This window comes from Rhamphochromis longiceps, linkage group LG6 (genome assembly GCF_057381845.1).
Source record: "Rhamphochromis longiceps isolate RC_006_pf linkage group LG6, R_longiceps_female_GT1.1, whole genome shotgun sequence".
In the NCBI taxonomy this organism is placed as follows: Eukaryota; Metazoa; Chordata; class Actinopteri; order Cichliformes; family Cichlidae; genus Rhamphochromis; species Rhamphochromis longiceps.
Window position 1 is genome coordinate 11,039,353 of NC_140562.1, and position 27,981 is coordinate 11,067,333.

Consider the following 27,981-nt stretch of genomic DNA (forward strand, 5'->3'; position numbering starts at 1 on the left):
GCCAGTTATTGTAGCGCACATCAGAGCTGTTTACTGCACGTTACAAAGCCATACTGATGTTTTGAGTTAGGAGGACTCAGTTAACACAATGTGGACATAGCTCTTTCAAAGTGGGTCTCCTCAATGTCAGAGGTAGTAGACCGGAATGGCTTGGTTGACCAGGAGTTGTTGTGGTTCAGGACGTTAGGCCATCTGATCAGCAGGTTGGTGGTTTGAGTCCTGGCTGCTTCAGTCTGCATGCTAAAATGATTTGTTGGAGAAGTTCCTTGGACTGGCAACGTTAGTTAGAAAGTACTTAGACAAAACATAACTTTTTCAAATTAGATATATTGTATAAAGTACTTTGAGTCCTCAAGGGGAGTAGAAAAGTGCTCTGTATTTTATTTTGAAAGACTCACCCCTGTTCTTGAAGCACAGCTTCCTGCTGTGTTCTATAATAGATGCAGATCATTGTTCTTTTGTGAATGTCAGTCCTGACAGTCTTGCCTACTGTTTGCTGACAGGAAGCTCATTTTCATACACATATAGAGACTTTCTGAAGAGTCTGAATGTTTGTAAATGACAAAAAGCTATGTTGTCATTTTAAGGAATTAAAAAAAAACCTTTAAACTTTCTTTTCCACTTTGCTGTTATTTGCGTTGCCTCAAAATATAAACTTTTTTTTTTGCATTTTGAAGTACACCTACAAGAGAAACAGGGGTTCAAAAAGCAAAGTAAATGTCAAGTATATATGTCGTGATATCCTGCTGTGTCTTGTACCCCTGATATGACGCATGTTTAAGCTGCTATGCAGATCCTCACCGGATGTGCTTTATTTTGACAGCGGCGGGAGGAAATATTATTACCTGGTTCCTTGTAGCTTGACAGTGGCGACAGCGCAGAGCTGCAAGTGGAAAGTCAAATACATCTTTGCGCTTCTGGCTTTTTGCACAAAATGAGAGGAAATGCGAGTTTTTGCCTATGTGATCACAGCAGACACGAGTTTAGACCCTGATCGTGTGTGTGACTGACACGACTCTGAAACTGAAGCTGCACTTGTGAGAATTATCAGTTAATTGGGCCATTGAGGAACTGTAAAAAAGGAGGAAGACGAAGAAGTGATGGAGGACCCGTTACGAAATTAACCCAGAACTTAAAAAAAATGACGTTGATTTTAAATAAGGCGGCTAAGAGCACGTTTTAAATGACCTACAACATTTAACTGAGATTCTTTTTTTTAATTTATTTTGCTTTACCATGCGTAACAGATGGATACGCCGGAGGTTGCTTGTCTTAATTTTCACCTTCTTCATCATTCTCTACGTGGATTTTCAGCTTCGAACCAGCAGCCTTCCCAAAGTTATAGTGGTTCACCATCCATCACCCGGTGCGATCCACCACCGGACCATCCAGCAGGCTACCTTCCTGGTCAGGGACGCGCAGAACCCGGCGAAAAGTACCAGAAGCAGCGGGGATACAGCATTGGCCGATGGAGGTCGCTCGGTGCCCGAGGACGCACATGTCAGCCAGCCCGAACTGAAGGTGGAGGACGTCTACATAGCTGTGAAAACCACCGGGAGGTTCCACAAGACGCGCCTCGCGCTTCTTTTGGAGACCTGGATCTCCAGAACCAAAGCGCACGTGAGTGTGATGTCTGTTTCCTGAAACATCTTACTCTTCTCATCACACAGCAGCTCCTGATTCAAGCAAACCACCAGATTTTTAAAAAAGATTTAAACTCTCTCCTATATTTAGTAGAACATTCGTTTAAAAATATTTACGCAATCACAGGAAGCTGTTGATTTAACCGAACCCGTGAACAAAACAGATAAAAGAGGAACTCCAATGCATTTATTAATCCTATAATGGTATGACAGAATGAAACTGATATAACACGTAAAGCTCAAGAGTTTAATTTCTTAGAAATATTTCAGGCAAAACAAAGAAGAAAAAAGTAAACATGTGATCTGTCAAACCATGTGCCATGACTCTAAAGATGAAGTGAAAACACTCACTTCCTTTCTGCTCTGGTGCTGCAGGTCTGATGGCTCATTAAAGTTAAATTTAGTTTCTTTTGTTGATCACTTCATGCTAGTCTTGTCCCACTAGCATGAAGAAAAACACCCCAAACAAACAGAGAGTAACATAAAGAAATCAGTTCTGTTTTGGTTTTACAGTCTGCACGTCTCACTTCACGACTATGTAAGGGTCTATTTTTAAATATTGGCATAGAGTGTCAAACCTGTTAGAAAGCCTGATCTGTGAGGTATTGGGTATTCAGCTTAAAAGTCTTTTGCTACAGCTCATCCAACATTTTGAACATACAACAGTGGTGGTACTTGTGGTGCAGAATTTCAAAGGGGTTTGGGACATTTTTTTTCACCCTTTTCCTTCATCTGGGTAATTTCTGTTACTATACTTAGAAAACTAGTTACTGGCATGTATACAATACAATATATTTATTTTTTCAGGAACATATCTATCTTATACTTCAGTGGCATCAGCCTAAAGATGTTTGAGTTGTCTTTACCTGACCTTTAAAATCAGACTTCCTTTAGGTTCTGGAAACAACCCAAGTTACTCTGAGTCGCTTGTATCGGCTTAGAGGTTTTCATTGACCACTGTGCCTGTTTGTGTGTCAGTGCTGTCAAATATGCAAGTCAGTGAGCAGTTTCACTATTTAAAATTTCAGGATTCTTCTATTTAAATACACACATACAGTGTACAGAGTGTACATACAGAGTTCATTTCCTTTTTGACACCAGATGAAAGAGCTGAGGAAGCACATTTCTGTTAGCTTCTTTTCTTTTCACATCTCAGAGCGCTGAAAGACATTTTTAAAGACGCCTTGGTTTATACTCTTCCTCTTTCTCTTTGCAAACACAAAACAAAATGTTGCTTTAGCGTTTGTCGATGGTAGTGCCTGCACACAGTCACACACACACACACACACACACACACACACACACACACACACACACACACACACACACACACACACACACACACACACAGGCCCTATATTTATTTATCTATCTCTCTCTATATATGTATATCTATAGCTACACAATGACACAAAGATGCAACTACACACCCAGTGGTAGATGAAAACATACAGACGCATACACAGGAAGCTGCGCAGGCAGGCTGTCTCAGCCGAGGGGAAGCAGCCGCCGTGTAGTGACTCTGTTAACAATACTAAAACGGAAGCTGGTCATAGAAAAGGAAGTGTAGGGCTGATTGCAGAACAGAATGAACCCCATACCCACATATGCTTACACACACACACACACACACACACACACACACACACACACACACACACACACACACACACACACACACACACACACACACCTGGGGTGAAAAGTCAACCAGCTTGGCAGCAGCTTCCACAAAATATTGAAGCTAATCTGCTTAGACCTGACAGCAGCTGGCAACAGCTTGTTGGAAGCTCTAAAACAGTAAATACATTGTGATAATCCCTAATATGATCTTGGCCTCAGTCTAGCTTCGGATCTTCAAAAAATTCTATCACATCTTTCAGCACCAACAACAGAAATGATCTCAGAGGTGGAAACAGATATAAGTGGATGGAGAAATGGCTAACATCTTTAATGACCAATTTAGACATTTGGAGTAAAGGTTTTATGCTAAAAGTTAGAATTTTGGCCTCACGGTGGCGCAAGAGGACAAGTGAGGAGGATTTCAATCATTAAAATGTTTTGTTCCTGTGTACTCTATGGCTATGTATCCAGTAGAAGCTGAGATATTTCACATTCAGAGTGGAAAGTTTGATCTGGAGTGATGCACAGAGAAGAATTATCTCATTAAAAATTTAAAGCAAACTGTCAAAAAAGTTTTCGAATAGTTGTTACACTGTAAAATGAGCAATCTAGAAAGGTGGAGTTTTTCAGGAGTATAAATGTTGAAGAAAATATATCATCAAAGCACAAGTGTTATGGTACTAAATTTCCAGCTTTTAATATATATCTCAGTATATGAAGGATTATGAAACAAGAATGCCCCTAACTACTGAGCAGCATGCATTGTAGTATAAACCAAAAACAGGAGAGCATCTCATTTTAAAAGCTACAACAAATCATCATCTCAAGTCCCAAACTTGGAGATTGTCAAAAGAAGAAGTGATGCAACACAGTGGTAAACATGCCCCTGTCTCTTTATTTTATAAATGTTTAAATCACATTTTAAACCATTTTAATCCAACAGAAATGAGGATTTTTAACATTTGATATGTTTGACTTCTGTTATTTCTATTAAACATTGAGTGCCTTTTTTGTAGCGCATTATTCAGACACACGGTCATAAAAAATAATTAACTATGCTGTAATAGATACAAAGTGCTACACTGTGTGTTGTTCCTTGACAGTTGCCATCTTATAGACTAGTTTTAGTAAATCATTGGTATTTCACCTTACAACTCTAAATTGTTAATGGAGATTCAGTGTTTTATACCTGAAACTAAGTTCACTGATAAAGCTATCAGATCTGTGGTTCAGGTTATATATTGTGCACTTTTTAACTGCAATTTATTCTTGGTTTTGTTATTTCGGTTAGTCAGCATGCGAGAATGTGTGACCCTGTGCCTGGTTTCACAATTTCAGATTTTTTCTTACTCCCCAAAAACTGCCATTGGTATCAGCGTCAGTTTGGCCATAACAATTATAGAATGATTTTGCCCCCTTCTACTCTCAACAAATTTCCCATTCAAGCTTCTCAGAGTGCCACAGTTGAACAGACTGAGCATCCAAATGTCCGATTCAGAAGCCAGATTATCATCATCATACTACAAAGGAATCACTGAAATATTGATCAGAGCCCTTATTAAGATATATTGCAGTCATTTTGTGTTATGGGGTGGTACAAATCTTACTTAATAGCCCTTTAAGAGTGTGAAAAACAAGTTCAGATTTATGCATTCCCACCTGACCTCAGTGAAACGTCCCTGCAAACTCTGTTTACGAGCCGCTCCAACTCCACGCTCTGTCGTTTTCGTTCCTCGTCCCAGGCTGACTGATTTCAGTGCAGGTGCTTTAGTTTGAGTTATGGCCAGAGGTGGAGAAACTAATTGTAATGGCAAAATTTTCTCTGGAGGATTTAGTGGCGTAGGTGGTGGTGGTTGTCGTGATGATAGCGGGGGGGAGGATTGATCCTGGTATCTCATTACTCCTCCTTCTCCTGCTTCAGTGATGGAGAGATGACAGGAAGGGATGAAAAAAGGTTAAAAAAGGCCTTTGGGAGAACTAGTGAGGGGGGGGATAGAGCTCCAGCTGTATTAAAATGACCAAAGTAATGATTTAGAGGCTGTTTGATGTCACTTCAAGGGAGAACGGGAGAGCGAGCGAGAGGAATAGAGAATATTATAATTTGATTGATGGACTGGGATGCTATAATAAAACAGTGTACTTAAGAATAGATGAAGCCTTTCTCTTTGAATGCAGCAGAGAGGATATTATGGAAACTCACTTTAATGTAAATACAGAGAAAAATACACATAATCACAGCTAGTAAAACGGTCAGACAGTGAGCCTGCCATTTTTAAACACATGAATTTGCACAGTTACCTCAAATTAACACTAGTATGGCATTTCCCTGGAAGCTTACACAATTTTATAGACTGAAAGTTAACTTACTGGATTAATTTTGGAGCTCTCGTTCACATTTTACACTTCCTTCACAACTCCCTGCCTTCACTAACTAGAAGTGGGACTTACCAGACATCATCCGATATGATCATAATACAATATTATTCCGATTTTGTAACATTTTTGCTAATTAATTACATTATAACAAGCAATTATTATTATTACAATGGTGTATGTTCATATTAACTGCTTCATACTGCTTGGTTTCACTGCTTTCTGCTATTGGCCATATACTGTGTGTACATGTATTAGTGCAACTGCAATCTACATAGTGCTGCACCTCCACGAGAGAGCGTGGTAGAGGAATGATGGAAGCAGTAACAGTGTTGAACAAGAGAAGCCTGCACACCCTAAGCAACAGAATAAATACTGAAGAGTGCAGTGTTTTCAGTGTCTGACGTCTTTCTGTAGGAGTGACAACGGTTAAAAGACAAAAAGGAAACAAAAAGGCAAATGAGGCTCCTGGTGAAATAATGGAGGTGCTGAATATAGTTTCCCCAGAGACACTCACTGTGGCTCAACCAAAAGCAGAGCAAAAGAAAAGTTGCAACTTTGCTTATATCTGAGCATTTCTGCATTGTGGTGTTTTGTAAAATTGTAAATAATGAGGAAAAGAAGGAAAGAAAAAACAGGTTACATATTGGTGCAGTGGGTGGCACCATCAATTACAATGAGAATGTCAGGCCCTTTCCAGCTGGGGCCTTTCTGGGTGGAGTTTTGCATGTTCTCCCCGTGCCTGTGTGGGTTCTCTGTAAGTACTCCAGCTTCCTCTCACAGTCCAAAGACATGCATGCTAGGCTAATAGCTGATTTTACATTGACTGTTAGTGTAACTGGTCAATCTCTATGTGACAGCCCTGAGACAGCCGAGCTGTGACAATAAAGCTGACATTTTCACACCACTAGATGTCAGTATTGCTCTTCTATCTATCTATCTATCTATCTATCTATCTATCTATCTATCTATCTATCTATCTATCTATCTATCTATCTATCTATCTATCTATCTATCTATCTATCTATCTATCTATATAGTGATATGGGGGTCTGCCAAAGAAGAAACTGACTCAGCCATATCGTGCTGCTCTGACCACTCTGGATCATGATGCTGTGTGTGTATGTGTGTGTACAATGACTCATTGTTTTAGCTCACAGCAGGGAACCTTGTTTTTGTCACGTCGCATTGCTCCATCACATTGATCCCATTGATCCTTGTGAGTATATGATGTGTTTGTGTTCTTGCTCTCTAATGAGAGTACTTTCAGGATGATGTGTTACAGATGTTGAGAAGAAGACAGATAACCAATCGAAGCTCCTGTTTTTAATTCCTTATCTTCTTTTATATTTCCTTTTTTCTTTTGTATAGACGTTCATTTTCACAGACACAGAGGATGTGGACCTAACTTCAGAAGGTAAGCAGCAATCTTGAATCTCATTCACACAAAAATTTAGATTTAAATCAGAATATTTATATATGTGGGCGCATGCAAATGTGTCTTCCATTCCTTATATGGGATGTTTCTCAGATAATGCTGGCGCACACAACCTTAAATATGTAAGCTCATTCTCTGTTTCAAGATGACAATGCCACAGTGTACAAATGCAACACCACAGACATCAGGAAGACTTCTAATACTGGCGTGCACACAGGAATGAGATGAAGTGACCCATAACTCTTACCCAAGGCTACAGGATAACTAGGCAGCTGCCTTAGGCATCCCCTGTTGAAATATTTTGTTATTGCTCCTGCGCTGCTCTTTAAAGTCTGCCACTAACACCCGCTATCAACACCACTGCTCATACTGCAGCAATAAACATGTGACACAAAGTGGAGACTGCAGGCAGGCAGTTAAAGGACTCTCCAACAATCTGCAACGAAAATTTACATTAAAATCAGACATTTTGATATTAATCGAGCAGCAATAAATCCAGATGTGCCCAGATGTTGTGAGAGTCACCAAAAATGAATGCAACATAACCTCACAGGAGCTGAAGTTGTGTTTTTGGAAGTCTTTTTTTCCCCTAAGAGTATTAGGAAGGATGAATATGAGCATGCCCATACAGAGAGAGGCGCATACATTTACTCATGTGGCACGACAGCAGTAACTTCATCAATTATTTAGTTACAAACACTAAAACCCCCAAACCATAGCCACAGCCCTGGCTTAACCAACTCTGTAAATGCTTGTTGTGACTGCAACAGTGCTTCGATTTCCAGCTGGCCTCTCATTTCTAGTCTGTTTTGCCGAGTAAAAATGACAACTGGGCAGACTGCAAGCCAGACCTCATCACCCTACATCAGTGACTGTTTTTTACAAATGCTCCTGTGGGTAAATTGAAGGGAATCCTTTCAATCTGGGTCCTAAATATCGTGGAGTGTCTTAAATAGATAAGTTAAGTGGAGGCTGAGCTGTCTACTCATGCTGTTAGCTTGTTAGTTTTTTCCTTCTTCTGTTCACCCCTGTTATATTGTTTCCTCACTCTCTATCACACACATCTCTATCTTTATATTTTCTCTCCATTTCTAATATCACTTGTCAATCACAAACAGGGTTGATCATGGCTGATGGTAAAATAATGTACCATGCAGAATGGTATAATCATCAATACACCCAACCATGTGCAACTGCTTTGAAACAGATGGCATCCAGTAGTATCTCTTTCTCATCTCTCTCTGTCTGTCTCTGTCACCAGGTTATAACATGGTGGTAACAGACTGCCAGTCTGATCACAGTCAGCAGGCTCTGTCCTGCAAGATGTCTGCAGAGTACGACGGTTTCATGGCCTCAAACAAGAGGTGAGCCCGATTACGGTCTGTCTAACACCCTCTCTGCACCGGCTTTAAAGATCAGATTAAGATTGCAAACTTTAATGATCACCGTGGGGAAATCAGACCGTTACAGCAGCACTTAGTGCGGCAAGAAATCAAAGAAGTAAATTATGTTCCAGGGTTACAGAGGCATAAACAGAGGTGAGGATTATTACAGTCACACTTATTACAACAGTAATCTTTGAGGAGTTTAAAAGACTGGAATTTATTTAAGCATAACCTGTGCATTAATCGATCATCTTAACTACCTTTTCTGTGCGGTGCTGTCCAACTTGTAAAGGTATGAAGAACAGCCTTTTATGTTTTTATTTTTTATGCATTTGTAATAAAATGAATATAATTAAAAATATTATTAATATTAGGTTCGGAGGACAGACTTGTTTAGAAATTCTTGGAATTCTTTGAAAGAGGAGGAATTTCTTTGCCTTTTTCTGGTTCCTTCATTTCCTCTTCCATCTGCTGTTTTAAATGAATGAGTCTGTCCATCCATTCATCTGTGGCTTTTTCCTCTGCACCAAAATTCTCCTTCAGGGTTCTAATTGATTGTAGGAGCCTGGAAGTTTCTCCTGCGCTCCTGGCTACTTTCATTTTCCATGTCCTTTTGTGCCTGAAGTACTGATGTGGTCTGTCTGTGCTCAGCCAGGAGACGGCACTGGTCCTCCTCTCAAATATCATCTTTGGTCCTGTAGCATTCTGTGAATGTGGGCCAGTACAGCCTTACACCTGCTGTGATAAGTCTGTCTGAGCCTTCCTCTTAGTGTTTTTAACACTAAGATTGTCTTTGAGTTGTTTAATTTATTTGGGACAAATCTGCATCTGTGGGAGTTCTGTGCAAACGATACTTTTTTTCTTCCCACTGTCACCAAGTTTTAGCTCCATATGGGATTGTCTGAATGTTGGGGCTGTATTATTGTAGGGTCTTTAGTTTACAATATAAAGCACCTGGGGTGATTGTTGTGACTTGACACTATGTAAACAAAAATTAACTGAATTGAACTGAATCAGTGACTTATGAAGAATGTGGAACAGGAGCATATAATAATATCAAGGACATAAGAGTATCTGCATAGGGAATGAAATGTCTGCCTTATTTAAGGAGACAGAACTGTTTAAAGAGCTTCTTGCAACACAAAATGATGAGGCAGAACAGGAGACTAGGACAAAGGACACACTTTGAAAATGCAGAGTGGCACATAAACACATAGACAGTGAAAGGAGTTACGTGAAGAAGAAATACACAGTGAGAAGCCCCCAGCAGCCCAGGCCTATTGTAGCATAACTAAGGGAGGGTTCAGGGTCACCTGATCCAACCCTAACTATATGCTTTATCAAAAAGGAAAGTTTAAAGCCTAATCTTAAGAGCACAGAGGGTTTCTGCCTCACAGAAGGTATCAAGCTAGATTCTCTAATCCAGGGGTAGGCAACTCCAGGCCTCGAGTGCCAGTGTCCTGCAGGTTTTAGATATCACCCTGGGTCAACACACCTGAATCAAATGATTAGTTTGTTACCAGGCCTCTGGAGAGCTTCAAGACATGTTGAGGAGGTAATTTAAACACATAAATCAGCTGTGTTGGATCAAGGACACATCTAAAACCTGAAGAACACCTGCTTTCGAGGCCTGGAGTTGTTTCATCTCCTCTGTTAAATACTCTACCAAGACATCAGGTGACATAGATTAGACAAACATAATAACTTTTTTTCTTCTTCACCGTATTGGTGAGAAAGGACAGCCGGTGCACTCTTGTAGTGTGTTATTTCACATTGATTTTCTCACAGTTTTGAAGTAGTTACTTTTAACTAGCACCCTGTTTGCCCAAATGGCATCTAGGTAATTGGGACTAAGTAGGTCTTGACATATCCTGACATACAGCAATTTATGTCTTGTGGTTTGATAATTGGAGGCTCTGGCTTGGGTACTGTAACAGTCAATTTACGCACAGTTGTTTGGCAGTATTCTAGCAACTGCAGTAGGTGGGAAGCCCAAACAGCATGCTGATGCTTGATGACGTGAAGACTCCAGCGACACTTAAAGTATTAGGAAACAGCTTTATTAAGTGACCAATGCGTTTCAGCCTTCATCAGGGTCATTGCAAAATGTCAAACAGTTAAATAAAAAACAGGAAACAGAAAAAAATCCAAGTGGACCAATCACACCTTCAGGAAATATACAAGCTGACCAGTTAACATTTAACAAGGTGGTATTGGCTGATTTGTTAATTGGTTAAGCCGCAGCCCAAATAGGTTCTGGGCTGAACCACTACAGATTAAAACGGGGAGAAAATAAATAAATAAATGAAAACATTCCCATCATGTCTTAATGTAAGACATACTCAAAATTACACAGAAAAATGCAAATAATCTGGTGACAGTTGCAGAGAAGAGGACATTAAAGAAACTGTTGGACATTATGAACAATGCTGGGCATCCTCTGCACACGGCCATAAACAACCAGAGGAGTCTGTTCAGTGACAGGTTGCTTCTCCCAAAGTCAAGGACCAACAGACTTAAAAACTCCTTTGTCCCACACGCCATCAGACTGTTTAACTCCTTGCTGAAGGGGAGAGGGAGGGGAAACCGGGGGACAAAGGAGGGGGGAACAACCAGTCAGATTCTACGTTTCTCTGACTCGTGTCCTTAGCAGTACACATGGCACAAGTTTGAAGGGGATGTTGAGATCGATGGAAAACCAGCAAACAGATATACAGAAATTGCTTAATTAGTTAGATAAATGTATGACTGCATTCTGTAATAGCTAACATCATTAGATGGATGTGCAGTCAATAGCTGCCAAACTAATTATTCACCCACTATCACTTCTCAGATAAATTAACCGTGCCCTGGTTGCTTCAGTTTGAGGCTTGAGTCTGACAGCGTTGAGCCTCCTCTGTGTTCACTGAGCTTATTTGAACCACACCTTTCAGTCACTGTCAGCTATCCATAACACCTTTCAACTGGGGCAAAACTAAAATAATGCAATCTGCTCTTAATGGGCCCAGAATGAAGATGATGTATGATCCCCTACACTCTTGTCTGCATCTTTTCCAATTTCATGCCTTGTCTCGAACACTGCATTAGCACACAGTGCAGGCTACCCTTGTGTCATTGTTGTATTTATTAGCTCTTTGTGCGTTATGTGATCACAGAAGAAGAAGAAGCAGGAAAAAAACAGGATTAAAATATTTCCAAGAAACTGAAAAGTTTGTTTATTAGGGACTTGAATATGCACGAGACAATGCTGCTTGATGCTGCTGTACAATATAAAGTATTGACAATCCTTTGATACTGATCTATGGAAAAATGAATGAAACTTAACAGCTTGTGTTTGGGGTGGGAGTGAATGGGGGGGCGTTCATTATTAGAATGGCAGTGAAAATGTTTTCAAATTGGTTCCAAGGCACACTTACAAACCTCCCCAGTTTCACTCAAGTCCCACTCAAGAGGGAAGTGAGGATGTTTGGTTTGGAAGTAAGCCTTTTCTGTTGTTGGGCAGCAATTAGGATGGCAGAGGAAACAAGGCAGCACTTCAGTTTGGTACCAGCAGCTTTGTAATTTGGACTCTGATGTTGCAGTGCAAGCCTGTTTGGTTTGGAATGAGGCTCTGACATCATGTCCAGTCATTAAGATGGCAGAGAAAAAAATCAAACAGCTCGATTACTCACAGAGCAATTCAAGCTGTGAGGACAAAAACAAATGTAGATGAAAAAAGCTTCAAAATGGGAGAAGATCTTAAATCTTCTCCCATTAAAATGCCCAAATTCAACATTTCTTTGCTAGCTTTTCCAGAGCTCTTGTGACAGTATCACATAGAATGATCTGCCAAGATAACCAAGAGTTATCATTACACATACAACCTTATCTCTTATCACGTGACCTTAACAACTACCATTAACTGAAGAAGTTAACTAGAAGTTGAAGTAAATTATTACAGATGTACCTCATCATGTTCTTCTTCCACAAAAAGATTAAGTTCCCTCTGAAAGGGACACGATATCTTGCTTCACAGGCGTTCTTGAGCCACAATGACATCCTTCTCATGAAGAACACTGTCTGAATGAGTGGGGATAGAGCCATAACTTTAATTCTAATACTAATTGGGACACAAAAATATTTCAAGTAAATCTGATGAAAAACATTCCTTAAATAAGTTTGTGACTCTGCCTAAAAGTAGGGATTGAAAAGCCCCCCCCCCCCCTATAAGTCCTACTTTATTAATGCCTCAGTTAAGACTGCAGACACAATCAGTGTCTCTGGTTTTCTACCAGAGCCCTGAACAAACTCCATGCTAAGCCATGTTATGGATATAATAAGCCAAGAAATGTGATAAGTACCCCTACCTACATCTTTGCTTCATTAAGAATGTGCCTGCGAGTGCATAGCCGTGAATGTCAACGACATGCAGGCATCAGCAAAGCAACGTGATTGGCTCTGAAAGATTGGATGCTGATTTGCTGTCTGGGGTCAATTTCTGTTTTTCCATGTCTGTCTCATATAATGTCTCTGTTTATGTACAGCATTTCAGTCAGGTTGAGGTCTGGACCTTGACATTTTCAGCCACTCTGCTGTGTATTTACTAGTGTGCTAGAGATCATTGTCCTGTTCTACGAACCAATTTTGTGTGTCTGTTGGATATAAGAACACATATGGGTCTAGAATACATTGGTGTAGAGAGGAATTCATGGTCGACTCCAAGGTCCTAGGTAATGTGGCTGCAAAACAAGCCTAAATCATCACCCCTCCACCATCGTGCTTGGCAACCCCTTGCAACCCTTCCAAACAAGCCATCGGTTGTTTGTGCTGTCGTGATCTTTAACATTGAACGTGGTACCTGAGGCCTGTGGCATCTGAGCTGTAGTGCTTGTTTTTTTTTTTTGCTATATTTCTGAGAATTGCACTTTTTGACCTTGGGATAAATTTACTGAAACATTGACTCCAGGGAAGACTGGCAGCTGTGCTGCATGTTTTCTGTTTGTGAATTATTTTTCTCACTGCACAAATGATGGACTTCAAATTGTTTGTATTGTCTGCTCCACACCAGCGAACTGCCAAACCTTCTGCTTCTATAGAGGTGCTCGTACTCGCTGAGGATCAATTAATCAAGTGCACTTGATCAGCAGCACCTGACTGCTGCTTACTGCTTTAATTCCTAAGTACTTACTACTTAGTTTCTCATTGCACAGCACAGAGTCCCATAAAAACTCTTTTTCACATGCTGTACCTTGTAAACTGTGATATGAATAGTTTACAGACTGCTGTGACTCCAGGTGTCTTTTCTCTCTGTTCTCTCACCTGATCTCATGAATTTAACAGTCACATTTACAAGTTGGTGAGACTGTTAAAAGACTACACGCTGAGTCAAGCTCTGGGTCTGTGTTTGTTGGTTACTCGAGGTAAAGCCTATCAGTGATGTCTATAAACACAAACAGCAGGATACGAGCACATACAAATGCTTTTCAGTCTCTGTTGTAAATCTTGTGGTTAAGTGGCTGTCAGTTCTCTATTTAGATGAAGTATCTGGCACTATGTGCCAACATAACCTTTTTCTTTTCAATGTCTGTAATGAAGATAGGCTTGCAAGGGCTTCAGGATATTTATATGACCAAAGGTCAACTATTTTTCACATGGAGTCCTAAAATATCAAACTTAAAAGAAAATCTCATATTTTTGCTGTGGCATCCAACCACAAGTAAATACATGCATATGGGTAACTAGATGACTTGGGGTTACAGCATTGATCACACTTGGTTTGAGGAATTTCATCCCGCTTCCGTTTCTCCTCTTCCAGTCAGTGTAAGGTATCGCCATTTCAAGTACAGATGCAAAATGCATTACTTAGGTAAGACTTTTTTCATTTCTCTGTTGCAAGAGTGGAAGCAACAAAGAAGAAAATTAGTCTTCAGATTTTTTTTCCGCCTGATTGCAAATGTCAACAGGAGAAATGGAGCGAAGCTGAGAAAACTATTATTATAAACCCAGCACCACGGTTACATTTTAAATGAATATTTTTCCTTTTCTTTCACCGATCGCTCCTCAGGTGGTTTTGTCATGTGGACGATGATAACTATGTCAACCCAGAAGCTCTCCTCTCGCTGCTGTCAGCCTTCCCCCAGGAAGGTGACATCTACGTGGGCAAGCCGAGCCTGGACAAGCCCATCACTGCTCATGAACTGCTGGAGGGCAACGCAACGGTACGATACCACTCATGAGTATTTTAGGTTTCTTGGCAGAGTCAACCTTAGCACTAGGACTTGGCTGAGCTTTGCAAAGTACATGCTGAAGTCGTGATTTAGTGAGGAGCATATAACTGCACCCTGAAGAAAAAAAATCTCTTAAATATGCAAAAAGGGACGAAAACATGAAGGTTTTGGTTACAGTTCCACGTTCAGTACATCTCATTTTAAAGACGGAAACTGACATCCACTCAAAAAATACTCTTTGTAGCACAGCATAATGCAACTCTAAACTCAATTTTATTAATGTGGAATGATCATTGATTAGAGCAGGATGGCCGTCCGCAGATTTAATTTTTCCAGTGAGCCTCCTGAGATTCTTTATCTTTCTCCATCTTGGTTTCCTTCTCTCCTCCTTTGTTTTCAATGTTTTCTTATTTGCTGTTATGTCACTTGCTTGTTGTTATTAAATCAACCCTACTGTTTCTCCGGTTTGTGCTCTCTCACTCCATGGATTCTTTTTTCGTTCCTTCTGTCCTTGTTTCACGGTGTCCCTTTTTCGCTCTGTTTTGCGGTGATAGTGAACAGCTTCTTTCTGGAAAGGTTAATTGCTTCGACTAATACCCACAGAGTGCTCGACTCTTTAATGCGTTCTCCACCAGAAATATTTTCACAGTTTTGATCCTTACTGGAAACGGTTACAGGACCAATTTCAAGAAATCACATGTTAACATGTTTAATTGGGTCAGGCTTATTGCTATTTGGATGTAACAAAGGGTTTCTGCTAGTGTGTAAAAGCCCAAACTGGGCCCCCTGCTAGTAATACCAGCAGCTTTCTCTTCATATTTATTTGTTGTACTTAAAAAAATCATTTTAGACACGAGCTATAACCATTAGTATAATTAATGATACCATCCTACTGTTTCCATTAACTGGCTTTACTCACATGGAAGAGTCTCACAAAAACTAAAGGAAAGTTAAAAAAGGGAGTAAAGAACCAGGAAAATGTTATGACCTTTTAGGGTTTTAGCTGTTCAGCTGGAATCTGTCCACTCATGAACACGAATGAAACAAAACAAAATCATTTATAGCTGTATGTGAACAAGGTCAGCTGTGATTCAGTGCTTTTCTGCTTGTGTTCACGTCTTACATCTGACGCCGTGTGCATATTGTCCCCCATGCTGGAAGTTACATATCTGCAAACACTCACAAACTAGTAGTGAGTGTGATGAACCCAGAAATAGAGAATGTTTGTATTCAGAGTAAAAGTGCACAGCGCTGAGGCTTTCAGACAAGCCGGCATCTTGCAGGCAATCTACTAGCAATCAAATCAATGGCATGGATGTTTTCATTGGGGGTGGCTGTAGCTCAGGAGGAGCTAACCCCAAGTTGCTCTCCAATGCATCCATCGGAGTGTGAATGTACTTAGATAGCACTGAGTATAGATAAAGTGCTTGTAAGAATGGGTGTGATTGGGTGAATGTGGCATGTTGTGTAGAGCGCTTTGGAGCTTTGGAGCGTCTGGGAGAGTAGAAAAGCGCTGTAGAAGAATCAGTCCATTTACCATTCATTGCAGCACCTCGTACCTCTGAAACCATTTTACCTTGCGGCTGCCAGCAACTGCCAGCAATCACTTACTAACCAGTTTAGGAATAGACATTTGTCCCAGTCTCTAAGCCTGTGTTACTGGAGCCTTATGGTGTTTTTGAATTTGAATTTATTTATTTAAAAGGGACAGTGCAGTTTAACATAGTCCAAGTACAAAAATACGAAACTGATGTAACGCACATAAGTTTATAGCTATTGCTAATTTTCAACAATTGTCCCTTGTTGGGTTTACAATCAAAATCGATACATTTTACAATAAAACATACATTTTCATAAAACCAAATTACATCATAAATACAATTATAATTAATAAACAATAAATTAAAATTAAATTAAAATTATCATCAATCCAATGACTACATCTCGGATTTCCCTTTAACCAGATTTGAACCTTTAATGTAAAAGATCTGATGTCTGTAATCAATTTGATTTCGGCTGGAAGTGTGTTCCAAAGATGGCAAGCCTTTATGGAAAAAGCTGACTGACCAAATGTAGATCTGCAATATGATATCTTGCAGTTGCTTGCCACGTCCCTGGAGCTGGACAGAAGAGACAAGTGTACGACGGTATCTTCTGTGTGGTGACACCTATTGTTCAGGGGAGTGCTGCGGCGGCTTCCTGCGCCTTAACGGCGGGCTTAGATAGATGCGACTGCCTGCTGATGTTACAGCGCTGCATGAAATGACTGCTGTAACTGGCGCTTCGCTTACAGTTCAATTCAATTCAATTTTATTTATATAGCGCCAAATCACAACAAAAGTCGCCTCAAGGCGCTTCATAGATACAGAGAAAAACCCAACAATCATATGACCCCCTATGAGCAAGCACTTTCCTTCCTGTATGCCTTCCTTCATACAGGAAGGATGATCTGATGTCACATTAATTTTCACGTGGTTAGTGAAAACACGAGTGTAAAACCTGAATATATATACACATATATGTTTCTCTTCATGCTGGTGTCTTCGCTCTGTATTCCTCCACATAAGCTGTCCCACTGTTCCCTTAGAGCCAACACACAATTAGCAATTAATGCTATAGCAGGTAGTTAGCACTACAGGAACCAAGTACGACATTCAGTCCTCAAATTTCAGCTGAATTAATGACTAATTCAGTTCAGTTATTAGACTCAATGTCAAAAGGTGACAGAGTTCAGATCACTGTGATGCATCAGCACATTAAACATAAGTTTGTCCTGTGTGCTCAGTGAGGGGAACTTAGAGAAGACATCTAGAAAGGTCATCGTGACATATCTCTTACCATGATCATTACCATGGCAACATTTTATTTTTATGGTACATAAAGCTGCTGCTCCACATCGAAAGGAGCCAGCTGAGGTGGTTCGGGCATCTGACAAGGATGCCCCCTGGGCGCCTCCTGGGTGAGGTGTTCCAGGCATGTCCCACCGGGAGGAGGCCCCGGGGCAGACCCAGGACACGCTGGAGAGATTATATCTCTCGGCTGGCCTGGGAACGCCTTGGTATTCCCTCGGACAAGCTGGAGGAGGTGGCTGGGGAGAGGGAGGTCTGGGCCTCTTTGCTTAGGCTGCTGCCCCCGCGACCCGACCCCGGACAAAGCGGATGACGATGGATGGATGGATGGATGGATGGATGGATGGATGGATGGATGGTACATAAAGTAAGTTGTTAGCATTATGCATGTCAGTGGTGCTGATTATAGAATGAGTAACAAATCCTAGAGATGAGATGAAAAAATATTGCTGCTGTAAAGGTAAGAGGATGGGTCACCACAGAGTGAAGATTTCCAATATCAAGAGGGAAAACTAAAAATGAGATGAATGAAAGCAGCCAGGGTTTTCCCTCCTGCTCACACAGCAGAGAGAGCAGCTGATGTCAGAGGACACCGTCCCTGTCAAGAACTGCTGGAGTCTGTCGATCACATGTAATTTACACAAGGAGCTTATGGAAAAAAACTCTTTTCTGATGGTCATTTTCCTTTTTCCCTCCTTTCCTTCGTTTGTCTATCCATCATGCTTCTCTTCTTTCTCTTCTTTTTGATCTTTGGCTTTGCTGGTCTTCTGCAGGCACCATTAAACAGTAAAACAAAGCTGAAGCTGCTCCTATCGGTTTTATGTCAAGTTTCACCCAAGTCAGGTTAACTGCTGCCATTCAAAATCCATACCATCCATTCTGTTTTCTTCATTTTCACTCTCCACTGCTGCAGGGGCTCCCCCTGAGGTCAGCAGCATCTTCTTCTGAATACACATGTCCTCGTGTGTGTGCATGAGTGTGTGCGGCGCACGTGCGCCTACATTGGTATGCATGTGTGTTATTGAGTTTACAGAATTAATGCTGCTATTGAGTTAAAGAGCATCCTGACTCCAGCATGCTCTCTGAATAGGGTGTCGTGCTCTGTCTCTCTCTGCTTCCCTCTTGCACTTTACAGTCTCTCTCATTCGTTTCTTGAAATGACTCTCTCCGTCTCCCTCGTGTCACATTCTCTGCTCTGATTGCAGCCATTTGCAGGGAAGAATAGATCTTTATTAATCTTTGCTTTGCTTTTTCTCTCTCTTCCCTTCTTCCTTCCTTCTTTCTGTTCCCTTTAGTGAAAACAAAAAAAAAGGCGATGTCAGGCTCCTCTCTGTCTCCTCATCTCATTTTCTTACATCTTGCTGCCTAGTTTTTTTCCGATTTCCTGTCACTATAGTGAAACGGGAAGGATAATGATCGGAGGAAGGAGGAAAAGAAAGGAATGGAGTGGGAAGGAATGGGAAGTAAAAAGGAAGGGGAAGAGATAAAAAAAAACAGAGGAATAGTAAAAAGGAAGAGAAGTTTATTTGAAGAGATGTACAGGAAAGAGGAAATTAAAGTAAAGTAAAGGAAGGAAGGACAAGTACATTTTTCACATGTTAAATTTTACAAGAAAATTAGTGAACAGGAGGTAAAAAGAGAAGAATGAAGAACAGAAAGGGAAAGAAATCTTCCAAGCTCCCGATTAGTTGTGCAATTACAGCTCGCTCTATGAGTTAAATTCTTTATCTGCCTGCTGTGACAAACAGGAAAACAAGGCAGCACATTTACCCCGGCAAAATATCAACTGAGCAATTTAAGCAACAGGAGAAGGAAAAACACAATAGTTGCTTGAGAAATGGCTCAAAGTTAGAAGATAAAGATGTACTATTCATAACAGACTGGAAACCAGAGCAGTTAATACGCGCCTGAAAGAGAAACCGTGAACACTTAGGTTCAGTCATAGAGGCCCTTTTCCTCTTCTGATTTCCTCTGATATAGCAGAGGTATTGTGTGTCTGTGAAATGGTGGCAAATATTTATAACATTCAGTGTGAGCTTGTGTTGTATTTTTTGTGTTCTGTATTCCCAGATGAGTATATGTGTGTATGTCTGTTGGTGTGAGTCTCTATATGTGTGTAACAAAAGTAAACACAATTTAAAAGAGTTAATACAACCAAAGCTTTTAAAGGCTTTAGCTCTTTATTGGGCCATAAATAATATTTGGTACCTTAAATGGACGTCAAAATCCCCCCCCCCCCCATAAATCACTGAGAGGTGGTACAACTACTGTACATGGATTTCTTCCAGCCAATCAGCAAATATCAGGTGTGTGACAGATAGTGGCAACAGTGTGTCTAATCAATCAGTGATGATCTGGAGAATTGTAATTTTCAGTGTTCTTCCAGAATTCATGAAATCGGGTCCTTCGCACTTACCTGCTCCTACAGTTGGGCTCATAATGCCCAAACTGATAAGTCGATAAGAGCGAAGGATTATATAGTTCAAAAGTTGCTTTAGATGTTGAGTTAGATGTTGTTTGTGTTGGATTTCTAGAAAGTATAGATTAGTGAAATTTGTGGCATAATAATGATGTCACCATATTTACTTTTCACAACGTTCACCTAAAAAACGTTCACTACTGATGGTTACTTTGTAGTTTTTAGCACCAGGTGAGCCACATTGTGTTCTAAAACACACCCTATTATAAACATAGGACAGTAGTATTCATAGTAAAATGGATTTTGTCAAAGCTTCATACAGACAGTTATCCAATGATAAAAATTTAACCCACTTTTACACATTTCACCTTTTTTTTCTGGCTAGAAACTGTGAGATATTCGATTTTGTTTGCTTTATGACATCATAGCAGGTTTATAATAAATAAATGGCATTTATTGGGGTTTATTGTCAGTCTTACTACTGCTAAAATTAAGATAGTAATTCAGTATTGTAATTTATTTACCCATACGGAAAAGAAATAGTAAAAACTTATATGTGATTACTCATGAAAGTGGCCACTTTCATGAGTAAATCATATAAGGCTTACATGATTTACTCATGAAAGTGGCCACTTTCGCATTACTTTCATACATTGTTTTAGTAAGTATCCAAAACATACAAGTTTCATTATATAATTTTTCAAGGGATCTTATATCTGTTTTCACACTTATATGCTTTTCATACAAGTTTCACACAAGACAGATACAAACTTTATAAGATTTATATATATCTTTTCCATATGGGTAGTTTCGATTGAATTACCTACATGCAATTATAAGGGGCACCCACACCAGGTGCAATGCTATTTTTTATATATATATATTTTTTTTATTTCTATGCCAATATATGTTTTTTCAGTAGATCTACACTTCACTGTTTTCCTTCAGAGTTGGCTGGATAATGACTAAAATGACAATGACCAGCATTATCTTAGTGGACATCATTACTATGTTACAGCAGCTTTACCAAGTACAGTGAAGCAGGTTCCTGTGACAGCGCTGCGCTTTCATTTTGTGTTATATTTGTGAAAACTGACAATGTGTGTTTTTTCCCTATAGTCTATGTATACACACTGTTTAGAAAAATGCGAACCCCAAGCAGTGAGTGTTGATCTTAAAAAAAGTTTGAAAAAAGTCACACAAGTAAAAAGAAAAGTTCTGCAACATGCTCAAATAACACTCGGTAACAACGACTGCCATATAAAGGGTTAAGTCGGTAGATGTCTAATGGAAATGTATCTGTATATTTTTAAATAGTTCATTCAAAGCACAGAAAATGTGTTTTAAACAGCTTTTTGAGGAAACAGCATCTACTGTGAGTCTGAAGCGGCTAAAAGGAGTTTTTCCTTGGAAACATTTGAGTGACATTTCACAGCCAGAGTTGCACCCTCTGCAGAGCACTAATATTTCACATAGTACTTTACAATGGTTAATAAGCACATTTTACCACAGCAGGAATAGTGCAGCGCTTCAGTGACTGTTCTGTCTACTGTACTGTCACAACATGTTGCAGCAAAAGTCGAGGTGGAGTTTTTGTTTCCTTTATGGTTTGAAACTGTGGTATATCTCCACTGGAACCGCATTTTTACTCATACGACACCCAGTCCAGTCTTTGTTAGTTTGTGATTATTTTTATACGGTATCTCTTAATAATTTCTGTGTGTTGTCTATCAGAGGGAGGTGCAGTTCTGGTTTGCAACAGGTGGAGCAGGCTTCTGCCTGAGTCGAAGACTGGCAGAGAAGATGGCTCCGTGGGCCAGGTATTTACAATTTGTGTGTGTGTGTGTGTGTGTGTGCTTTATAGGGACGATGATGATAAGACAGTGAGGAAAAAAAACACAAGCACACAGACAATTGCATCTATGTAATGCTGATATGAATTCAAACCAAACATGTTTGGGGCTTTTACACATTTTTTCACTGGTTTTAAACATTTGTTTGTAAAAATGGCTTCTTGTTTAATAAGTGTGCAGATTTTCTAGTTTTAGACGACCTCCTGTTCTTTACATTGTTGTAGGGAACTTGCATTAATGCTCAATGATATAAACTTGTTTTAACATATCTCATCAGTTTTAATGGAAAAAGCACCAAACGTTAAACTAATTAAATCATAAATGCTAACACAAGTAAACCTCTGGTTTGAAAAAGCAAAGCAGATTCTAAAATGCCTTAAATGTGCACTCTTTTTAACGGTCAGCAGGGGGCGACTTCTCTGGTTGTGCGTCCCTTTATAGACAAATATAGAAAAATGACCCCACCTGCCAAGAGACAATCAATTTAGAGCAGGGTCGCACATTAACAGATGATGTTCAGTAACTGACAGACTCCGATGTAAGACTGTAAACATCGTGATCTGTAGCATTCTTGCATTAAAATAAACTACATCCCTTCAAGAGACAGAACAACTGGAAATGACAAAGGTTTATTTCTATACTCTCAGACTGGTGGTGTCAACAGGTCAACAGTACCAGCACAATTTTACTCTGATTTGTTTAGTTAAAAAAAGAAAGAAAAGGATTTGCAGATCTCATGTGGGAATCTTTTATGTGTGTATCTGTGATCTATATCTCACATATTGTGATGCACCTGTGGTTATGTTTTAGAGCACAGCTCAGACGAGCTCATGAAAAATGGATGCGCTGTCCATGGTCCTGAATTTGTAACGGTTTCATTGGAGTATAGTGAAAATTTATTGGAGAAAACATTGTTTTTGAAGTTTATTAATGGAAATGCATCGATCAGAATAAAAGCAATCAGCACCGTGATCAAAAAACAAACAAACATCAAAATACACTTCCTTTGCCTGATGTCCATCTAAGACCTGATTTTTTTTTTTAGCTCCAAAGCCAACTTCATCGCTCCGTTTGCTCTGTTCTTGTGTCATTTTGCTCTGTACACCACGGGGTCAACTGAAATTCCTACACACGCTCTTAAACCTCTGCATTGCCTCATCAGTTCACTTAATGCTGTCAAATCAAACACAAAGCACAAGAGATACTTTTTCATTGCTACATCAGCAGAGTTAGAGTAAATTGCTTGTTGCGAATCTTAATAAATCTCCTCTTACTTTTTACTGCTCCAAATACCAACAGGACTGGTTTTCCACCAAAATTATTTATTGCTGTGTTTATGGTCTCAGTGGCTAATTTGATTACGACAACTACAACATGATTTTCATTCTGTAAATTATCTTGTAGCAATTTGTTAATCTTTTGACTGACAAAATTGGTGCTGTATCTGTTTTGACTTTTTGGTTTCTCAGTCTGTCTCTGAAACTTTGTATTTGTACTTCTCTCAAAGAGCTGGAACTAATAGCTGCCCAGGGCTACAGGTAGAGCTAGAGAACCAATCTAAAATAGTTCTTTGGAAAAGGTCAGCAGTAAAATATGCACAGTAAACAGTCAATGGGCCCAACCACATGTTTTCAGATAAAGGTTGGACAGTTTATGGTGCTAAATTTCTCCCACAGTAAATGTGGATGTATTGCACACTCTGTTATGTGAGAAAATATTGAGAAAGGCTCTTTTTCCCTGTGTATGTCAGTGGCTCCCAGTTCATGAGAACTTCAGCTAAGATCCGTCTTCCTGATGACTGCACTGTGGGCTTTATTGTGGAAAAGCGACTGGGAATCTCCATGGTCCACTGTCCTTTATTCCACTCACACCTGGAAAACCTGCTGCTCATCAGCCAGAGAAGCATACCACAGCAGGTAGTAGCAGGCGGTTTTATACACAGGTGTCCAAGCAAATGCACTTCTTCCTACTCTCATGTGTTTTCTAATCTGCAGGTGACACTGAGCTATGGGATATTCGAGAATAAGATGAACAGCATCGAGGTAAAAGGGAGCTTCTCGAAGGAGGACGATCCCTCCAGGTTTGTTTCTCGCAATATTCATTCGTAAATGAGGGGTACTAAGAAATGTGTCCTTGCTGACATTATTGTGTTTAGTGTTCCACTGGCTCCCTTTGCACATAAATGACATAACATTAAAAAAACATATGTCGCTTTTAAAGACTAATGGATCAAACTCTAATTATTGTAGGATTTTCATGCGGCTTGGTTTTAAAGGCTTATTGGATGCCAAAACCACTACACGACAGGTTATAATACTCACATAGTCTAAAATGATCATGAGTGCAACTGCGATACTACATAATGACCAAAAACTGAGCATAAAAATCCAGGTCGAGGCACTGGAGATAGAGTGGATCATGTAAGAAGAGCTCTGTATCTCTGTGTGCTTGTGCTTTTTTCTCAGCGTGAATACAGTGTCTCTAGGCATTTTATTGCTTTTTCAAAGTACCTGAGTTCTCTTCTTTCATTTTTTGGTTGCATTTCCCCCCCCGTATTTAGTAGAAGTAATTTTTAACTACACAAAGCAATTTTGAATATGTGTTTGGCCAATTTAGCAGGGTTGTGTCACAGTAATGTTAAGGTTTGTTTTGCAGGACAATGCCTCACTCCTTGAGCAGAGCATTACATTTTAACCTCTGTCCTATGAATGCCAAGTACGTGTTTTACAAACAGCGCTCCCCTCAGAGTCTGCAAAAGTTACTGCACCCCACAATATGACCCTACTGATGTGTGAAAACAGCATAAAACATGAGCGTTACTAAGACCATTCAACAGATGAATGCTGTATGATTATGCAGTGTAGTGCTGCATAATGTCTAGCAGCTTCTCCCCGTGCATTCTTTTTGCTCTTGGACTCACTAAAAGTTCAGTATCTTGCCCGAGGAGGCAATCAGGGATCAACTTGCCGGCCTTCCTGAGCCACTGGATGCGTCACTTATTCAGACACATGGGAACAGGTTAAACGGAAGCAGATGGGGGTTTGATGTGAAGGTCACAAAAGAATCACAGGTCAAGGACACGCGTTATGAATTATGGTTCCCAGGGACAACTACAAACCCTGTGGTCCAGCAATGTTTCGTTACAGAAAGAGCAGCCCAGATAAGTGCCTCTAATCTAAAAGCACAGGAGCACTAGTATCAGGGAAGACTCGACTCTGTGCTGCAGTTGCCTTAAAATCTGACTGAAGTGTATCAAAGCAGTAATGGGCCTCATTTTGACCTGATGGCGATATCTAGCAGAGGGAATCATGAAAAGCTCCAGGATTTAGGACATCAAATGCACATAACAAATGACACGTCATTTGTTTAGCCTTCAGTTTATTATTTACCTTATCATACCAAATTGTCAAGGGGAGACATAATGTCTGTCTACAAAATGCTCACAATTAAATATACCAAAAAATATCGATATTGTGTGATATTGGACAATATCGATATTGTTACTGAGAATGGAAAAACGACTTTCTCCACCGCAAAAAACCCCTAAACAATTAATAAAATAAGATAAATATGTAAAAAATACTGTAAGTGTTTTATAATTATTATAATTTTAGGCTTATGCATTTATTGTGCGTCTTCAGTGATAAAGCTCTTGTTTACTAAAGGTATTTGCTGTAGAAATCTCCAGCTCCAATCTCCAGTTTTCAGTTTTGTCTCTCATGATCTTACGTTAAGGCATGACAGCCCTCTGGCTCCAGTTGATCTTGTTCTATCTTCACTCCCAGATAAAAGCAATTTGATGTAACACAATGGAACAACAGATGTGTTTGTCTTTTCCGGTTTCCTTCATCCTCAGCTGTAAGAACATATCACCACAAATGCTTCACAGTGGCATTTCCATTTGCTCCCATCCTCTGGTTTAGTGCACGGTTGTGTTTGCCCTCCCTTCAGCCTGAGAGGAGTAGGTCACAGGTTCATCTGTCTGTACAAAGGCTTGAACTGTATATAATGGAAAAATGGTGTTTTTCCTGCCAACTGTTAACAGACAAACTAATGGTTCATTCACACAAGTTTGAACTTGTATGTTAGGTAATTTATATATATAATATCAATATATTCTGGCAATGTTTCCTTGCAACTAAGAAACATTTCAATTCTGCTGGTTACCATGGCTTTATTTTGGTTATTGGTTATTTATTTAGCTTATATTCCAATATAAAAGCAGGGTTGCTGATCTCCTAAGTCATTTTGCGGTTAACTCACTTCTCTCTGTGTTGGAATTTCTTTTGTTTCAAATCTTTGAGGTTCAGGCTGCACTCTGAATATAAGCAGCTAATGCAATTTTCTGTTTAATATGAATTTCTTTGTATGCACATGGCAACAGATCTGCAGGTCTTGCTGATTCGTTGCCGTTAATTGCCATATTATCACAAACAGATTGCATGTAATTTCCAGCTTAACAATATTCAGTTGCAGACTGATAAATAAACTGACTCCATCTTACTTCTGTTTTATCGCCGTCCTGACACACCAGAATTGTTCTGCAGACTTGGTCCCTGCTTCGGAGCAACCATTTCAAAGACATGCAGGGTCATTGCAAACAGTCACAATAATTTTGGTCCTGCTGTCCAGCTGTGGTCTCCAAACCCTGTTCTCCCTTGTGCGACTCTAGCTCAAAGGGGCCAGAACATAATCTCTTTTCTGGAAGTAAAAATAAATAATAGGAAAATATGAAATTATTAATGGATAATTGCACAAGATATTCATCAGATGCCCTCTAGTTGACATTCTGCAGTTGCTGTTAGATGAAAGTACAGAGCCACAGATAAGTGTTTACACATGCAAATCAACAGACGACCCAGCGCACCGTGCATACTATAAATACCCAGTTTTCACCTTTATAACATTAATGAGCAGCACTGTAGATTTAACTTTGTCAAGTGGGGCTGACTTTCATGAGCCTGCTTTTTCTTAAAAATGTTTATATACATCTTAGCCAGAATACAGTTTTGACTTTCAATAAGGAATTAACTATGTTAGTGTAATATTTATTTATTAATTTTATTTATTAATCTCAGCACTTTAGGACCCACTGCTTTATCACACTGTGAATGAGGAGCATAACATTCAAGAAACACAGATGCTCTGCTGTAATCTTTGCTGCTGTAGATATTTGTGCAGGCCATTTTTGGTATTTAATAGATAGATTTCAGAAGTTCCCATTCCCAGAAAAGAATGATAAAAGTAAGGATAATAATTCACACACGTTCTTTTCCAGGTGATTTGTTTATTGTCACCAGTGGTGAGTTGATACCTATTAAATCATTCAGCTTTGTGCACACACAGGGAAATGTGTGGAAGGAGCCAATAAGATTCAGTGCCTTACTAAAAATAATAATTCCAATAGGTGTCACCCAGTCCTTTAGAGAAAAAGCCTTCCCCCCCCCACCATCATTAACAATAGCTGTTAACCACCTCTGAGTTATTAATCATGACTTATGTGTTCTGCAGGTTTAAGACTGTCCACTGCATCCTGTATCCCCTCACCAGCTGGTGTCCATGAGTACCCCCTAAAGACGACCACATCCAAGCACCTGAGACAAAGCTGGTATCCAGCTGAATGTAATATTTTACCTTTACCTGCAGAAAAATGGACCGATTCATTTTGGTGGAGCAATTCTGGATGCAGAAGGAATAACGGTGACTCAGACTTATCTGTGTTCCACAACGCCTCACCTACCACTGATCAACACAGACTGTAAAAGAGGGATCTAGACATCATCTGTTTTTGGACTTCCATTCCGAAGACATGATTTAATGTTTGGCCATTGTTGTGTTCGTCTTTTAGAGCCACAAGAGAAGAGGGTGAAATTCAGAAATTAGGCGCTAATGTAGCAAGCTTAGTTAGCAAGGCTGGTCCACTGAGTCTATAGGAATTTCTTTTACTTATGTATTAATCACATTATTTTATTGTATGATGCCTTGGTGCCACTGGATTTTTAAACATGTTTCACACTCATACTATAAGACAAATGGTGGGGGTCTAGTAAGGAAGTTGAGGGAAGCAGACAACTCCACAGGAAGAATCTTTTGTAAACATTGGGAGGGAGCAAGGGAGTGTGAACCTTAAAGTGTGAAACAGCTGTGTACTGCCTTTTGATCTTGAAGAAGGTATTTAACTGAGAGCCATGT

At 39.8% G+C, this 27,981-nt stretch overlaps 1 protein-coding gene across 1 annotated transcript; it reads left to right on the top strand.

Moving 5' to 3' along the window:
- Nucleotides 1-879: 879 nt before the first annotated feature.
- On the top strand, nucleotides 880-27,468 carry mfng (MFNG O-fucosylpeptide 3-beta-N-acetylglucosaminyltransferase). Its single transcript, XM_085409223.1, has 8 exons — nucleotides 880-1,620; nucleotides 7,011-7,056; nucleotides 8,339-8,441; nucleotides 14,506-14,659; nucleotides 21,671-21,756; nucleotides 23,540-23,705; nucleotides 23,784-23,869; nucleotides 27,301-27,468. Exons 1-8 carry the CDS (start codon nucleotides 1,237-1,239, stop codon nucleotides 27,350-27,352), a joined length of 1,077 nt encoding a protein of 358 aa, XP_085265349.1. The 5' UTR covers nucleotides 880-1,236; the 3' UTR covers nucleotides 27,353-27,468.
- The last annotated feature ends 513 nt before the right edge of the window (nucleotides 27,469-27,981 follow it).

What these genes read in the sequence shown, in the direction of transcription:
- mfng (XM_085409223.1), top strand. Translation starts at nt 1,237, where the DNA reads ATGCGTAACAGATGGATACGCCGGAGGTTGCTTGTCTTAATTTTCACC. An exon ending in AAGATGGCTCCGTGGGCCAG is followed by an intron (nt 21,757 to 23,539) that starts GTATTTACAATT and finishes TGTGTATGTCAG; the next exon opens with TGGCTCCCAGTTCATGAGAA. An exon ending in AAGGAGGACGATCCCTCCAG is followed by an intron (nt 23,870 to 27,300) that starts GTTTGTTTCTCG and finishes TGTGTTCTGCAG; the next exon opens with GTTTAAGACTGTCCACTGCA.